Genomic DNA, 17,352 nt, shown 5'->3' with positions numbered 1-17,352 from the left:
ACTTTAAGATTAACTAGTTTTCTGCATTTTAGACTTTAAAAGTTAAAAGATAGAAGTAATCCATCAGGAAATACTTATTAAGCTTTTTTTAAAAAAAATATTTTATTTAGCTTTATTTACTTTAATTTGACCAGAGAGGGACAGAGTGAGAGAGAGAGATGGGAGTGAGGGAAGTGAGAAAGCAAACTGCCAGGTCTTGGACTTGAACCACAGTTAGCCATGTGGGAGTCCAGGGCCCTTAACCACCATGCCACCTGCTGGTCCTAATACTTATTAAGCTTTACATGTTTTCTTAGCACCACGCAAAACTTGATGAGATAGAAAGAAGCATAGAATCTACCTTCTCCAGCACCTTCAAACCTATTGAACTGTACAGGAGTGTACATCACTGAGCACTAAAATTTGCAGATCAAGCTAAGAATTTTGTATGTAGTTTTAAAATACTGCAACCCTTATTACCTTTCCTTGAAGAAGTGTAAAGTATCTATCATGTCATGAAAGGTAATGAAATTGGTGCTGGCACATTGTATGGTGGTTAAGGTGCTGGACTCCCACATGGCTCCCTGCAGTTTGAGTCCCGGACCTGGTGGCTTGCTTTCTTACTTTCTTTCTCTCTCTCTCTCTCTCTCTCTGTCTCTTTCTTTCCCTCTTTCTTTCTGTCTCTTTCTCTCTGGTCAAATTAAAAAAATAATGATGATTAAAATTACATAAAGTAATTCTCTAAAAAAAAAGAAAGGTAATTAAAATGTTCATTGATTTCATTTTATCAGAAAAGTATGAAGTAAAGAGTGGAATAACATGAACTGGTAATAAATGCGCTTGCAGATTTCAGGCTACCATTAAAACAACCTGATAAGCCGCTCAAAGGTGGAATACGCCCCCCCCCACCCCCTTAGCTTTCCGCCGCAGGATCTGTCTTATTTCTCTGGTCTCTTGTGATACATGCCGAGGGGATCCTTGAACTTCTGCTGTTTCTCATTAATCGGTATTTGGAATCTTTCACCATACTTTTTCACATGCTCTCAATTTCGGTTGTTCCTGCCTTTTTTTAAGACTGTGTTTGCTGACATAACAAAACAGCTTCATTAAGATGAAGAAACTTAGACTAACTGATTTAACTTCCTATAAAGGAATGTCCACTGGGTGGCTTGCTTGCTATTTATGAAAAAGCTGTGTCTTGTTTTTGGCTGAGAGAAAATATCAACTGAATTTCTGGTTATCATACTCTTTTTCCACTCTACTGACTTTTTATTTATTTATTTTTGGATGAGAGACAGATGAAACATTTTAATTTTTTTACAGAATTATTTTACTTAATTTTATTTTATTTATTATTTATTTTTTACTTTTTAAAACTTGACCAGAGAGGGACAGAAAGAGAGAGAAAGAGAAAGTGAGAAAGCAAGCTGAAAGGTCTGAGACTCCAACCGCGGTCAGCCGTGTGGGAGTCCATCACCCTCTCAATCTTGGCGCCACCTGCCGGCCTCTGATGAAGCATGTGTTCATCTACTATTACTCCTCCCTGCCTTCTTAAATGATCAAGAGTTTGCTAAATCATTGCATGAGAGTCAAATTAGCAAAAAGGAACAAACGTTGTATTGGTCTATGATGACTAAAACGTCATCCGAATGAAAATAATTCAAGGTCAAGAGAATGGAGGCGGCCTGGTAATCACATGAGCTGGATCCTTCATGGTAACAATGCGGCGCGTTTCTGGACCTGGTAGCTTGAAAAACATGCCAGGCACGTATGGGTGTGTACCCAAAATCCTGAAAGGAGAGAGAGATGGAGAAAGGATTGGAGTGTGACTCTTCCCCATAGCAGGTACTCTCTCACCACCCTGCCCCCTTTATGGCAAGTATATACACCCACTGGCAAATTTTTTTTTTAAAAAGATGAAGTCAGAAGAAACTCTGGTAACAGAATTCATCTTGACTTTTTCTGATTTTCTAAAATGGCTCTTATGACGAAAACAGTATTTGGGCTCTTTTGTATTTTGAGTAAAAAAAGTAATCTGTTTCCTTGATGTACTAAAGAATAAATATTTGATTAGAAAGAAACTTTGTCACCTTGCCTAGGGGCCAGCTTGTAGCATGGTGGTTAAGGTGCTGGACAGTCCCACATGGCTAACCATGGTTCAAGTCCTGGACGTGGTGGCTTGCTTTCTCACTTCCCCTCTTTCTCTCTCTTTCTCTCTCTCTCTCCCTGTCTCTCTCTCTGTTAAATTAAAAATAAATGAATGAATAAATAAAATTTAATTAAAAAAAAGAAATTAAAAGCTGACAAAGGGCCAGCTAGTAGCATGGTGGCTAAGATGTCTAGATCCCGCATGGCCAGCTGTGTGGTCCGAGGCCCAGACCTGGTGCCTTGGGGAACATGCTAGGTGCATGTGCGTGCATGCCCAAAGGTTCAGGAGAGGAGAATGGAGGACAAGGGATTGCACTGTGGCCATCCCTGCTGAGAGGTGCTTTCTCAACCCCAACCCTACTCCCACTGCCCTGGTCTCTGGCAAGTACATACCCCTTATTGCAAATGACCAAAAAAAAAAAAAAAAAAAGTTGATTAAAGGGATATTTTCTTCAACGATGATTTTTAAATCTATTTCCAAAACAAGTTTTTGTTTATTCTTTAACCAGTGTATCTTTACCACTGACCCCATTATTAGATAGTACCTTCTATACTGAAATCCATCTAACATGCCTTAGAACTGACATTTTCTACCAGATGACAATATGCATTATTTGAAGAACACACGAGTATTTTCATTTCTTTAATGTAACGATGCAAACACAAATGCTAACTTGATATAATTCACAAATAACTTTTTTTTTTCACATTTACAAATCAACAGATTGGTGAATCCAGAGAAACTGCTTAATCACATTGTGGTATATACTGTGTTAGAGCCACAGGAACACGGAGGTGCCCAAGGTCAGCCCAACTTTCAGCCAGTCAGGGTTCTCCTTAGGCGAGTCCCACACTTAGAACTTGATCCCGTTGGAGAGCCCGGGGTGGGGGGAGGGGGCAAAGCAACGCAGAGGGCACCATCTTGCCAGCTCTATTCACATTTTTTTTTTTTTTGAGAGGTTTTTGCTATAGGGCGCGTGCGCTCACCAGACAGCCAGAGAGAGACAGAGAGACAGAAAGCAAGAAATCACCCTCCAGGGGGGATGGTCACACCACAATCCCTTCTCCTCCAGTCTCCTCTCGGGATCTTGGGCACGCACGCACACGCGCCCGGCGTGAATTTTAAGCCACCGGGTCCAAGACGCGAACCGCGGTCGACTATGTGGGAGTCCAGTGACATAGCCATTGCGCTAACTGCTGGTTCCCTATTCACATTTTTCTAAACCCTCTAGCTCAACTTTCCCATCTGGTTTAAAAACTCTGTTTCTTGCTCCACACTCCTTCCTTCTTTTTAAAGTTTATTTCTGTCTTTCTTTCATGAGCAGAGGAGGGGCACCCCCAATGAAGTCTTTCACATTGGGGTCTGCCCCTTGCCTCGTACAGCCCTCAGTCACGTGCACGTGCATGTCCAGTATGTTCAGGGAACTACCCCGATGCGATCCTGGAACTTGCCCAGGTGAATCAGCCTCAGAGGGCATTGTGAGTCTTATTTCAACTCCTTTTCGTTTATTGTTCAATGATTTACCAGTCTCAGTTCCAGCTGGCTTCCTTCCTCAGCACTGGCTTTCTCCCTAAGGATGCCCTTTCTCCCTGGCAGCGTCCGTTTTCTTCACTCATGTGTATGTCCTATGGTAACAACTAAGCTACGTGAGCCATTCGGGAGAAGGTAAACCGCAGTCCGGGCAGATAACTCAGTTGCGGCTCTGCTCACCCCTTTGCGTTGTGACATCTTTCTTTCCAGTCCCTGTGAGCCTGGGCCTTCAGCTGGATCCGAACCACCCTGGCCCCAGGCTCTCCCTCTGTAGGAGCTTGTGTTTCTAGCTGTAACTTCAAACACAAACCATCATTGCGTGTGCACAGTGGCAGAAATGAGCATGCATTAGCAGCAAAGGTCATTTTTGAAATTTGGTTAAGAAGAGGGAAACTAATCTGTTGATGACCTACTAAGAGTCATGTCCTTCCTCGATGTTTTCACATGTTATTTATTTTAGCCTTCCAAACATGCATTTTATGAGTAGCAAGGTGCATTTCTTTTCTTTTCTTGTTCGCTTCATATTTATTTATTTCTTCCATGAATAAGAGAGAAAGAGAAACAGCACTCCAACCGTCTTGATGCTACTGTCCGCTGTGGTCTTGGTCATGGGCACAGGCATGGCTGGCATACTGGGGCAGGTCTCCATACTTGAACCCGGAGCCTTTCCATGTGGATCAGCCTTGCAGAGCTTCGTGTTTTACCACTGTGCCACCACCTAGCCTCTTGTTCCATTTTACAACTGAAGGTCAGAGGTGTTAAAGAAATTGAGCAAATTAAGATCCCCAAAAAGAATCCGGGTTTAAATTCAAGTCTTCTGATTCTTCATGCAGAGTTCTAGTTTTACAACACAGAAAGAGAAATGCATAAGGATTTATGCATGCACATCCATGTACACGAGCACATGCATGTGCACACATGTACACACTGAGGATGTCCGTACATATGGGCATAAGATGTAGTATGACATTGATGAAGTCAGAATGGCTGGTTACCACATAACATATCCAAGATGCTTTGTAGGGGTTTGATCGTTGGCACAAATTGAACAAAAAATAGTTTTTCATGTTAGAGTAACTTTAGTAAAAGGTATAAATGTAAGCTACTAGGTGGCTTAAATTAATATGATTTATTTTGCCTTGTTGTAACTATTATTTCTGATTGTGATAGACCTGTTCTTTTCTACATCTGATAACACTCATTAGATAATTTTTTTTTTTTTTTTGAGTAAAGCAAAACCAACGTGATGGTGATGATAATGCTGGCATTTGCGCATGCCTTATACTTTCTAAGTTGATTTTCCTTATAATTACTTATTTTAATTTTATTTATTCATTCATTTGTTTTAATATGACCAGAGAGAGACACACAGAAGAGAGAAAGGGAAAATGAAAAAGCAAGCCACCAGGTCTGGGACTCAAACTGTGGTCAGCCATGTGGGAGTGTCCAGTGCCTTAACCACCATGCCACCTGCTGGCTACTGAGGTTTTTTTTTGTTGTTGTTGTTTGTTTGTTTTGTTTTTTTAAAGAGGTTTTTGCCTTAGGGCATGTGCACTCACCCCGGATGGAGAGAGAGAGAAAAAGAGAGAGAGAGACAAAGACAGAGAGAGACAGTGAGAGAGGGAAAGTGAGAAATCACCTTCCAGGGGTGTGGCTATGCTGTAATCCCTTCTCCTCTATTTTCCTCCCAGGATCTTAGGCATGCTTGCACATACACCTGGTGTGAGTTTCAAGCCACTGGGTTCAGGACTCAAACTGAAGTCGGCATGTGGGATTCCAGGGACCCATCACTATGCCATCTGCTGACCCATTTTCCAAGGTTCTTCTTATGCTTACTGGCATTTGCTCCTCTCTACTGCGTTGTTAGTTAAGCAGTTACTAGAGTCTCTGATTAGACGTGAGGGAATGATGGCTAAGTTAGGAAGCTTGTGAGGTGGTCGGCCAAGTACCACACTTGGGATGAGGGTCCCAGGCTCTTGTCCACTAAAGCAGTGCTTTTCCGTGATGCAATCTGATGTTTTCATGAATTACCAGGTTCCGTATTACAAATAAGAAGAACCAGAGAATAGATGTGAAAGAGGAGAAAGCCACATGCTGATACTCCCTGGAGACTGGCTGCAGTGTGTATCCACTTTATGGGACTGGTTGTGTTCATCAGAATTGTTTTGGTTATATAAAAGGAGAGAGATTTATTTTTTGGCTCCCATTGTGGACAAGCTGGGTGTTTCTTGCTTCAGGAAGAGTTAGAGCCAGGTGTTCAAAGGATGTGGTCGGGACTCTAGCTCACTATTTTGCTTTGCTTGCTTTTGGTTTTTTTTTTTTTTCTTTTTTTGGAGAGGTTTTCACTATAGGGTGCATGTACTCTCCAGAAAGACAGAGACAGAGAGACAGAAAGTGAGAAATCACCCCCCAGGGGGGATGGCCATGCCACAATCCCTTCTCCTCCATTCTCCTCTCAGGATTTTGGGCATGCATGCCCACGTTCCTGGCGTGAGTTTAAGCCGCCGTTTCTGGGGCACGAACTGCCCACGGTCAACTACATGGAAGTCCAGTGACATAGCCATTATGCTAACTGCTGGTCCCGCTTTTGTGTTGTTTTCGTTATCACTGGGTGGTGACCAGAGGGTGGTCAGCAGCTTCAGGTTTACAGCTAGCTAGACCATGGCAACAGAGCACACCGATTAATTACGGTGTTCTTAAGGCTAGGCAGGGCTGGGCTAGGCAAGGGGCACGTGAGGCTAGAGAGGGGGTCCTCATACTTGTCTCTGTTTTCTGGCCCTCATTTTATTTATTTATTTATTTTTAGTTTGCTATAAGGCTTGTGTGTTTGTGTGTGTGTGTGTGTGTGTGTGTGTGTGTGTGTGTGAGAGAGAGAGAGAGAGGGGGAGTGAAATCATGCTCCGGGGGTATGGCCACACTGCCATCGCCTCTCCTCCATTCTCCTCTTGGGATTTTGGACGTGCAGACAGACACATCTGGAGTGCTGTTTTCAAGCCACTAAATGCAGATCTCAAACTACTGAGCTGGCTGTGTAGGATCCAGCCACCTTACTCACCACACCACCAGCTGGCTCTCCTTTTAAAATTCAGTTTATTCATTTATTTTTTCCGAGAGCGCGAGAGAGGGGAGAAAGAATCAGGCCTCCACAATGTCCTCGTATCTCAGCCAGCCCTGACTGTGGGCATGGGTGTGCGTGCCTGTTGTTCTCAGGGAAGCTTCCAAACGTGAACCAGGACCTTTCCCACGGGGGTACAGTTGTGTCACCACTACTTGACCTTCTGGTCTCCTTTTCTCTTCCCTGCCTGTCAGATTCAGTCTGTACCTGACAAAGCGTCTGCTATAACAGTTAAAGTGAGACCTAGGTAGACAGGATGTCAGTGTGTGGGAGATGGAGCAGAGAGAGAGCTGCCTTAGGGCTGCAGGGCCCTCTGTGTAGTAAAGGTACTCGGGGTGAGCTGCCGCCTGACTTGGTGCTCAGGGTCTAAGAGGCTGGGCTGTGTGTTCTACCATTAAAAGGAATAAGCAAATTCTAAAACTGCACATCATTTAGAGAGATGATTGTACACTTTTCAAACTAGTCATGTCCAAATCAAATGATTCTCTCTCTCTCTCTTTTTTTTTTTTTTTTAAGACAGATTTTTGCTATAGGGTGTGTGCATTCACTTAAGACATAGAGGAAGACAGAGAGACAAAATGAGAAATCACCCCTGCAGTTCCTTCTCCTCCATTCTCCTTTTGGGATTTTGGGCATGTACGCGTGCACATGTGATGTGATCGGTGTGAGTTTCAAGTCACTGAGTCCAGGACTCAAATCGCGGTCGCCACGTGGGAGTCCAGCAACTTAGCCATGACGCCATCTGCTGGCCCCTCAGATGATTCGTAGGGTCTTGTGGTTGTAGAAAGGGACTGTGGAATGGTAATCAGCTCAAAACATGTAATTTTAGAACTTACTCTTTGTACTTTTTTCTTTGAAACTGCTATGTTAAAAATCCGAATAACAAAAAGAAGGTCCGGGTTGGAGGGTCCAGCTGGCATGTGTTGGTCTACAGCGCAGGAAGCGCCCGGCAGACCGCTTGTTCTGGACCCGACACACACTGGAGATGGGGGAGTCATGGTGTGGGGAGACCCTGCTGGGCATGCTTCTCTCTTTCCTGTGTGCACATATGCTCTCCGTCCTGCACAAACATGAGGTAAAACTTAAAAACAGACACACAGAGGATAGGGGATTATACCTTCTCACAAATGGCTGTCAGAGATGCTAGAACTGGGCTTATCCTCTTTGCTTCGTGCACCTTCATTACCTGTTGCTGTCACGGCTTCTCATCTTTCTCATTTTCATGACTTCACACTGTGCCCTCCTGCTTACTACCAGCAAAACCACTCGGCTCTCTTGCTGGGTTAAGCATAAGGCACTGAGAATGTGCCAGTGTGTCTTCACACCTGCTGGGGGGAGGAGGCGAGAAGGGTATTCTCACTCAGCATTTTCTGTGGAAGAAAAACCTCACAGTTCCATTGGCCTTTTGTTTATGGGATTAGTTAAAATCTACTAAAAGGTTTTAGTACTTTTATAAATGTAAATGAAACTATTCAAAGAAAATGAGAAAATTAGAAGAGTATTTCATTTTATTTTTTATTATTGTTATCATTTTAAAATTTGCTATAGGGCATGTGTGCTCATTGGAGAGAGACAGAGAGAAAAAAACTGAGAAAGCAAAACCACCAGGTCCTGGACGCGAACCATAGTCGGCCACGGGGAATTCTAGCACCTCAACCGCTTCGCCACCTGCTGGCCTCGAAAAATGAGATATTCTAAGGTTCAAAGTGACGAGTGTCTAGAACTTTCTATCCATTGTCGTTTTATCCCCCCAGTCTATTCTGGTGAAAGAAAACCTAGTTGCCTCAAGATAGTGATGCTCCAGAGAGCATGAATACAGCGTGACTCGACAGAAACAGTCTTCTGTGCTTCGCTAAGCGGACTTCCCAAACACGCACACAACGCTACACATAATAGAATTATGTTTTTATAAGCTACCTTAAATTTTAATTACTAATTTAAATGTTAATCTGAGATTTGTAATTTTGAATGTAAATTGAGGATTATATGGATTAACAAAATATGTTTCCATATTTACTGCTATTGGGCTTAAAAAAAAATAAGAACAGCCAAAATGATGTGACCATCTTAGCCATTAACAAGCAGAATATTTAACTGGCGTGACAGTTATTGTCATTATGCTAATGATAGGAGATGGGACTCCATAAGATTAAGCATTAGCTCTCTGTCCCCCCAGGAGACAGTAAAATTCAGCTTCATTGGGTTGTAATTAGAAAAGAAGTGTATTTAAATAGGAAAAAATCTTAGGCACTTCAGCACACAGTATGCCCAGGGCATGTGTGAGAAGCTTTTAATCTCTAGGTGTGGCCCATTTTATAAATGTTTTCGTAAGCATTTATATACTTGACATTTGGCAACACAGTGCTATGTAATCATAGCCATATGCTCTGCCTTATGAAACAGAATGAAAACTTTTTATTTTAAGAGAGAATTTTTACTATGGGCACGTGTGCTCACTGGAGAGACAGAGAGAGACAGAGAGACAGAAGGCAGGAAATCACTCCCCTCCCCAGAGGGGTTGGCCATGCCACAATCCCTTCTTCTTCATTCTCCTCTCGGAATCTTGGGCACACACACATACACACGCACATGGTGTGAGTTTTAAGCATCAGGTGTGGGCCCCACACTATGGTCGACTCTGTGGGAGTCCAGTGATGTAACCATTATGCCATTTGATGGTTTCCAGAATGAAAATGTCTTTTTTTTTTCTTAAAGAATTATTTTATTCAACTTCATTTGCTCATTTATTTATTTAATTTGACCAGAGAAGGAAGGGAGGGAGGGAGGGAGGGAGAGAGAGAGAGAGAGAGAGAGAAAGTGAAAAAGCAATCTACCAGGTCCGGGACTTGCACTGCCATGTGGGAGTCCAGTGCCCACAACCACCATACCATGCCACCTGCTGGTCCCTATGAAAGCTTCTTTTTAAAAATTTTGTTTTAATCAATTAATTAATTAATTATTTAAAGAAGATTTTATTGAACTTTATTTTATTTATTTATTTATTTATTTATTATAATTATTTTTCAATTTGACCAGAGAGAGAGACACACACAGAGAGGGAGAGACAGAGAAAGAGAGAGAATGAGCAAGCTGCCAAGTCTGGGACTTGAACCTCAGTCAGCCATGTGGGAGTCCTGTGCCCTCAACCACTAAAGCTTTTTAAGGCCGGGACTGGCGATTGGTTTGTTTGTCTCCCTCCTCCATAGGCAGTCCAGGCTCAGAAGGCCGCTTTTCAGTGACAAGATGGGTGTGGGAGTAGTAGACTCAGCTTTGTTTTCTCACATCGTTTTTCTTTGAGTAGTGACACTATTCATGATGACAATAGAGATAACTGTTACAGAGTACTGACTGGTTCCGACCACCCACAGCTGTGCCTTAGTCGCTACCACCTATGAAATAGCTGCTGTTAACCACCGTTTTACAGGTGAGAGCGCTGAAGTACAGAGTGGCAGGGAGTGGCACAGAGTGGCTGAGGAGCTTGCAGAGAGCTACACAGCTAGTACTTGGTGTTGCCAGGACACAACTAGGCAGTCCGGTGTGCCCTGTGGCCATATTTGTGAGCATGGCTTCCAATTTTGGGAGCCTCCTTAGCCCAGCTTATCTTGAGTGGGATTTGTGATTCTTTTGTTTATACTTTTTCTTTTTTTTCCTTTTATTTCCCCCCCCTTCTTTGGTAGGTCAAGTATAAAAGAGATTTTGAAGAAAGCAAAGGGAGGGGCTTCAGCATCGTCACAGACACTCCGGAACTGCAGAGACTGAAGAGGACTCAGGAACAAATCAGTAACGTAGGTGACTCGAGAGCCCTGACTTGATGAGGTTGGACTGGGCCACGCGGAAGTGTGCTTGTTCTCCGGTGTGCAAGCAGTGCTCGGTGTGCGTGGCAGATACACCCCCTCCTCCACTCAGCCCTGTCCCTCTGGCTCGGTTACCTGGAGCCCAGCATTTAGTCGTCCTGATAGAGTACCTTCTGCTTCCATTCTGGATGCCACTCAGCGTTTGGGTTGTCTAAAATTTGTCATTCAGTTCAGAAACATGGCAGTTAATTTTTTGCAGAGGCTAAGCACAGAAAATATGCTAACCAGGTTCAGTGTTTTTCCAAATGCCTTATTTGCTAATTATGTCTATGTAAGATTGCATACTTCAGCTATTTGTTGAAAAAATATATTTAATTTTTGCAATACACCTTTATGTAGGCAGGTCCTTTGGACTTTAAAACTTGTGTCTTATTTAGTAATACATTGTACTTGAATAAACAAACATCGAGAAGAGTAGGAAGTACAAAACATATTAGGGACTGGAAAGTATTCATTCTGTTGTTATTAAAGGGGGATAAACAGCTACTCTCAAATTTTGTCATTCAGATTTCTGATTATGTTTCCTCCACGGACTTGTATGAAGTGCGTCAAAATGTATTTTTTTCCCACAGAAAAATTGGTTCAATGTTAGGTACCCAAGAGGAACTATAAGTTAAAATCCACCACTGTGTACGTGATGCAAAAGTGTGAATGAACATGCAGAACTCCTACCATTGTTCACGAGAGGGGTAGATTGTGTGTCACGTGTCCAGTCACTAACTTTTGTGTATCTAGATGTTACCTCATAAGTGATACATCCTTACTTTTCAGGAAATGTGTAATCAGATTGTTTTAAACCCACTGATGTTTTGCATTCTTCATGGAACATATGTGGATACATGTATCTATATATTCATATTCATACAATTTGCTGATAGAATTATAGAGAATTATTTGGGGGAAATTTTATTTATTAGAAGTTCAAAACCACACTTATTTAATGTTTAAAAATTTAGTGAAAGGAGGCAAAGTATACAATCTTTTCCCCCATATTCCCTAAGGTTTATGTTGTTTGTTTTTTAAAATGGCATTTTATATGAGTAAGCACTTTTGTCCTTGGAAGAGAAATAGTTGAATTTTAAGGATTCATGACATTTTCTCCCTTAGTTTTGCTTGCCCATCACAACAACTTGCCAGTCATGAAAACCAAAGATCACTCCCTTCACTTTTCTTCTTCCTCTCTATCCTTTCTTTAAACCACACACCTATTTTTTGGTTTTAAAAATGCAAATACATTCTAGCAGCAGTTACATTCAGTAGCATTTCTTCCTTGGATTATTTTCAAAGAATCTTTTTTTGTTTAAAAATAAAAATAATGCTGCAAAACACAAAGTTACGTCATGAATCTTCGACTATCACTGAAATGTATTTCAAAAAGAACTGAGCCTTTCTACTTAAGACATCTGCATGACAGCTAATGTAAGGAGTGCAGCGTATTCAAAGGTAAGCCTTTTAATTTATATTCAAATTAAGTCAGTATTCATATTTAATTAGAAAAGAACTGATCATTTCACCAACCTTTATCATTAGCAGGAATATACATTTTATTCAATACCAGAGGTCGTTTGCAGATCCATTCTTAATTATGCAAAAACTCTTATAACACAGGTACGTATGAATCTAATTTTATCATATTCATAGCAGTATATACAAAATACCATTTAGATTTGGTCTATAGCTTAGACAATGCAAATCTTACACAGTATATAATTTAGACACCTTTAAAAACATCTTTTGGCAGTGTCTTCACTTTAATGGTCATAGTGGTTTTATAAATAGTTCTTTTAGCTATGATGAGACATATTAATGTTTGGATAGTAGTAAAAAATATAGACTTCAGAATATTACTGTTAGAGACCCACTCTCAAAAAAGGAAGACTGTTAAATATTCTGAGGTCTGGTGAATTTATTATGCATTTGTAAGACTACAACTTTATGAACTTTTTCCGTTACCTCACTGAGTTTTCCATATTACTCAAGAATCTTTTTCTGTAAGAAACTTGGGTTGATCTGGAAAGTAGTACTTTGGCTAGTTTCGTTTTCAATATTACTTTCATTTAAACCCACTGAAAAATATTGGCTAGCCCCCAGACAGATATTTTTGACAGTGGCCTGGATTGTGTCTGTTTTGAGAGGAAGAAAGTGAGAAAGTGTCTAGACTGGAAAAAGCCCAGAATCTTCCAGCTAGAGATGCTGGGATATCAGGATGCTGACTCATCCTGAAAATGATTAGGGATATGAGATTTGGGAGGCCAAGGTTATTACAGGTTGATGTAGGTGGGTTAATGAAGTCGGGGGTCTTTGCAATCTTTATTTCTCTTTTTGCTTCTTTTTCATATTTGTTTTTAGTGTATCTTATTTTTGAATACTGTGTGGTTGTCTCTAAGATGGCTTTAATCCCCTTCGGACAAAAGAAAGTATGAAGACATGAAGCACTGGGTTTGATGACAGCTCGTAGGTGTGTGGGGTAATATGTTATGGATGAATGGGCATTTTTGATTGCTTGTGTCTCTGTCAATGTTATGAAATTTTTTCAGCCACTCTGATGTTCATTTGTCCAGGATTTGAAATCATTTGGAAATGCCCATTCCGCCTGCATATGTTACTGAGCTGTGGGGTAAAATACACTCGTACATTTCAAATTGTGTGTAATGAAAGGGGTGAGAGTGGGTTAGCCCTGCCTTCTTCCTTTTGGTATCTACAATGATAACATATTGAACAAAGGAGATTTATTAAATCCTGCCATTTAAAATTCTTCTGCTACGTTACCCACTTAGTATGGCTGTAGAAAGAATAAGAAAAAAGGTGGGATTTCAGATTGACTGAATGGTTGGAAAGAAATAGAACTTGGCTTCTAAAATACAGTTCTTTTCATTTCCACGAAATTCTAGAAGATGTCTTTATTTCATTGAGTGTATTAATATTCAGATGGAGTTTGACGGGTTGCTTATGAAACTGAGTATTGGGCTTGGGAATAGGTTTTATGGGAAGTCAGGAAACCCAGCCAAACACTAATTGAAGATCGTGTTTAGGAGCCCAGGTTTTGCTTGCAGTGTGTCTCTTCAGCAGCCTGGCAACCGTTGTGGACAGAGCTGACTTAGAGACTGTGGGCCAGAAAGCCCTGCCCTGCAGATTTTCACAATTAAGTCCCTTAATTGCCATCCACTCCCTCCCTGCCTACAAATTCCAGGGCATAATTTCAGCTATGGCAGAAATGTCCCTGCACACCTCCACGTTTTCTTCATTTAATAATACTTTAGGAAAAATGTTCTTAACAGGACAATGTACAAATACGAGCTGAGGAGTACTGCATCCTTGGGGATTAAAAAAATACAAAAACCTTTGATTTGTGTTGTCATTGTAGCTGTGGCTAGTTCTAAGGGCTCTAATTTCAGTAATGACCACCTTCCTGTTGTAAGGAGTGCATTCAGGGTCCCCGCAGCGTGGTGACGAGGCGGACTCGTCATGAGCTCTCCCAGGGCCTCAGTCCAGCCTCCAGAAGATTATCGATGGGGTTCCTTCTGCCTGTTTACACACTCGTGTAAGCCGTGCTTTCAGTTAGCTGAGACAGTCTGGGGATAAATTGTGAAATAAATGGTAAAGTCAAATCCTGTGAGACTTTTACAGGCCTGTGTTGTAGATAAAAAACTGGATGTTTGTTTTCTCGTTTATTTCAGGGAGAAGAACATATCTTATGAAAGGGGAAGGGAAAAAGAAAGAGCTGACCAAGTCGTGTATCTCGCAGTCACAGAAATAGTAAGTGTCCCGCCATTTGACTTCGCAGAAGGCGAGCCTGTTCTGAAGGAAGTCATAGGAGGAGGATTCCAAGAGGTTGCGGATAAATGGGCTGAAAGTACAAGTGTGTTTTGGCATGAAAAAAAGGTTGAAATCCATACATAATTTTTTCACAGTATACATTTTTTTGTGAACTTTTGGAAGAGCTCCCTCTTGGATTTCTGTGTCTGTAGGTGCTCCTGTATCTCGGAGACTCCCCTTTTCTTAGATCACCGATCTCCAGACAAGTGAGGAGTTCACGCGCCCCGTATTGTTTTCCTTACTCTGCCAATGTCTGTAACTGGGCTTTGTAATTGTCCTGTTTTCCAAACACCCTTTTTTGTTACCACTTTCTCTTCAGTACATCCATTCATGAAAAATGCTTGCTTGCTTTACAAGAAAGACTAAGGTTGAAGCCACTTTTTAAACTTTATAGAAAAAAAAAACAAAACACCTCTCTGTGCCTCGATATTGAAACGGCATTATCTTTGGCTTTTTTGATACAGCTCCGTAATTTTTCCTTGGCTTCTTAGAATATAAGATAAATCATCTGCCCATTAATAAGCTCACATGGATACTGCTGACTTCGTTCCCTGAGATTTTGTGCGTTAGCATCAAACATATTAGATTATTGGGACTAAACATTGCCCAATAATTGAATAGCAGTGTCGATGGACTGTTCAAAGATTCGATTCAAAGTTAGGTTGAGTGTCAGGGTGAACGTGAGGGTAGGGATGATTAGCTAGGGATTTGGTCTCTGTTTGTAATTTAAATAAATCATTTTGACAGAGACTGACTGTAACCACGTTCAGGCTGCTGACAGTGTGAAATTGAGTTGTATGGTGGACAGAAGACAAGCAGTGAAGAGAAATCCCCAAAGGCAAAATTTGTTATGTAATTGGGTCAACTCATGCATGAGCAATGCCTGCTAATTGTAAAGTGGTGGCAAAATTATGGGCGATGAGGCAATTAGGGCTTATATGAATCTGAACGACTGACAGGGACAGATTTTTCCTTTCTTGTTATAGTCAGCGCACATAAAAACATGTTTTATTTGAAAAATTACTTATTTCTTTCTTTATATAGAACTTGACCACAGAGAGACGAGAGAGAAAATGAAAAAATATAAGCCACTAGATCTGCTCCTTGAACTGTGGTCGACTATTTGAGAATCCAGCACCTTAACCACCACACCACCTGCCATTCCCCAATTTTTTTTTCTATTTTTTTTAAGTGAGAAATGTAAAAAATGAGATAATCATTCAACATTGAAATAGATGGTCAATTCTGATTTTTATACATGAAGCATAACTCTTCAATAGCAATGCATAGAAAAGCTTCTGATTTTGGGAACCAGCAGTTAGCGTAATGGCTACGTCGCTAGATTCCCACGTTGTCGACCATGGTTCACTTCCTGGGCCCAGTGGCTTAGAACTCACGCCGGGCGTGTGTGCGTGCCCAAGGTCACGAGAGGAGAATGGAGGAGAAGGGATTGCGGCGTGGCCATCCCCCCTGGGGGGTGATTTCTCGCTTTCTGTCTCTATGTCTCTCTCTGTCTGTCTGGCGAGTGCACGTGCCCTATAGCGAAAACCTCTCAAAAAAAAAAAAATAAAAAGAAAAGAAAAAGAAAAGCTTCTGATTTTGAGTAGAAAGTCTAGGACACTAAATATCCTGCAAGGAGAACAAGATGGTGTTTTTGTTATAACTTCTGATTTTGAGTAGGAAAGTCTAGGACACTAAATATCCCGCAAGGAGAACAAGATGGTGTTTTTGTTATAACTGATAGCTGGGTTGGTAAACATACGTGATTAGTCGTGAGGTCAATGGTTTAGATTTAAGCTCTTAAAGGCAAGTTCTTTTAGAGTGACCCCCTACATTGCTTTGATGAACTGTGCCCGTTCTCCAGCTCATCTCAGCTGGAGACTCCATGGTGCCTGGGTTAGAGTGGGCCTGCAGCGAGGCCAAGATCCAATATGTCAAAGAAAAGCGCTAAGGCGGCAGCACTGACTCTTCTTATAACACGGGCACAGGTATGGCTACTTCATTTGTCCTAAACATACCCTGTTTAATTAGATCCTCTGAACAACCTCTCCTCAGGGAAAGCATTTCTGTAAAAGATACTTACAGTTTCATGAGAAAATGTATGGAAAATTACCTCTTGGTCCTTCTTTTTCTTTTTTTTTTCCAAGTCTGTGGTTTCCTTTACACCTGGTTCTGCTTTACTTTTCCATGTAGGACAAAACTTCAAAGACTATTCTCTTCTTTTTATCCTCAATTTTTTAGCCACAGTTGCTTAAAGAAACAAATATACCCCAGATCAGTAATTACTTGTGCTTGGCAAGTACGAGAGTGATCGTGAGAGGGCATTGTCTAAAGGGGAGGTTCAGGAAGAGCCCTAATAATAATAATAATAATAATAATAATAAAAATAAAGTAAATGATGCATATGACTTCTTTTTGGAATCAGAGATGAAGGACCCAGCAAATGGTTCCTGAAGATCCTTTTTCTATGACTCCCTGCCCCCCCCCTTTTTATTTGCACTGTGTTCAGGTCCTTATCCTGCCCAAGGTACTGCAGTAGCCTTCTCGCTGACCTCTTCCCCTTCTAGGCTCTTTCTGGTCCTTCCTTTGTATATTAAATGCTATCATCCGATGAGTCTTTCTAAAACCCTAATGCCAAACCTCTAGGAACTTTCCTTGAACTTCTACTTTCAGCTGGATAAAAATCTAATCTCTTCAACCCCTGAATTCTTTTTTTTTTTTTATAATTTATTTTTTATTATTATTTTTTTTCCATTACAACACACAAATGAATTTTCCATTCAAAATACACTGTGCATTGGCTCAATCAAGCACGTCACCATATATGTTCTCAGCAAATAGTTTCCCAATTCTTGTGTCCTGCATACCTTGCCTTTTGTTTTCCCATCCTAGATTCCCCATCCCCCTCC

At 41.2% G+C, this 17,352-nt stretch overlaps 1 protein-coding gene and 1 long non-coding RNA gene across 2 annotated transcripts in view; both read left to right on the top strand.

Annotated features, from left to right (window-relative positions):
- Nucleotides 1-17,352, top strand: part of NEBL (nebulette) — a 460,558-nt gene that overhangs the window by 224,297 nt on the left and 218,909 nt on the right. Inside the window, exon 4 of the mRNA XM_006141615.3 lies at nucleotides 10,451-10,558. Coding sequence (XP_006141677.1) covers nucleotides 10,451-10,558 — 108 coding nt within the window. The remainder of the gene's footprint in view (nucleotides 1-10,450; nucleotides 10,559-17,352) is intronic.
- LOC102478490 (uncharacterized) overlaps nucleotides 12,156-17,352 on the top strand; it is a 21,948-nt gene continuing 16,751 nt past the window's right edge. Inside the window, exons 1-2 of the long non-coding RNA XR_333488.2 lie at nucleotides 12,156-12,235; nucleotides 14,305-14,383. This is a non-coding gene — a long non-coding RNA (uncharacterized LOC102478490). The remainder of the gene's footprint in view (nucleotides 12,236-14,304; nucleotides 14,384-17,352) is intronic.

The sequence above is a fragment of the Tupaia chinensis genome, unplaced genomic scaffold, assembly GCF_000334495.1.
Source record: "Tupaia chinensis unplaced genomic scaffold, TupChi_1.0 Scaffold000060_1, whole genome shotgun sequence".
Classification (NCBI taxonomy): domain Eukaryota; kingdom Metazoa; phylum Chordata; class Mammalia; order Scandentia; family Tupaiidae; genus Tupaia; species Tupaia belangeri.
Note: the sequence above shows the minus strand (reverse complement) of the source record. Positions and strands in the feature narration are given on the sequence as shown.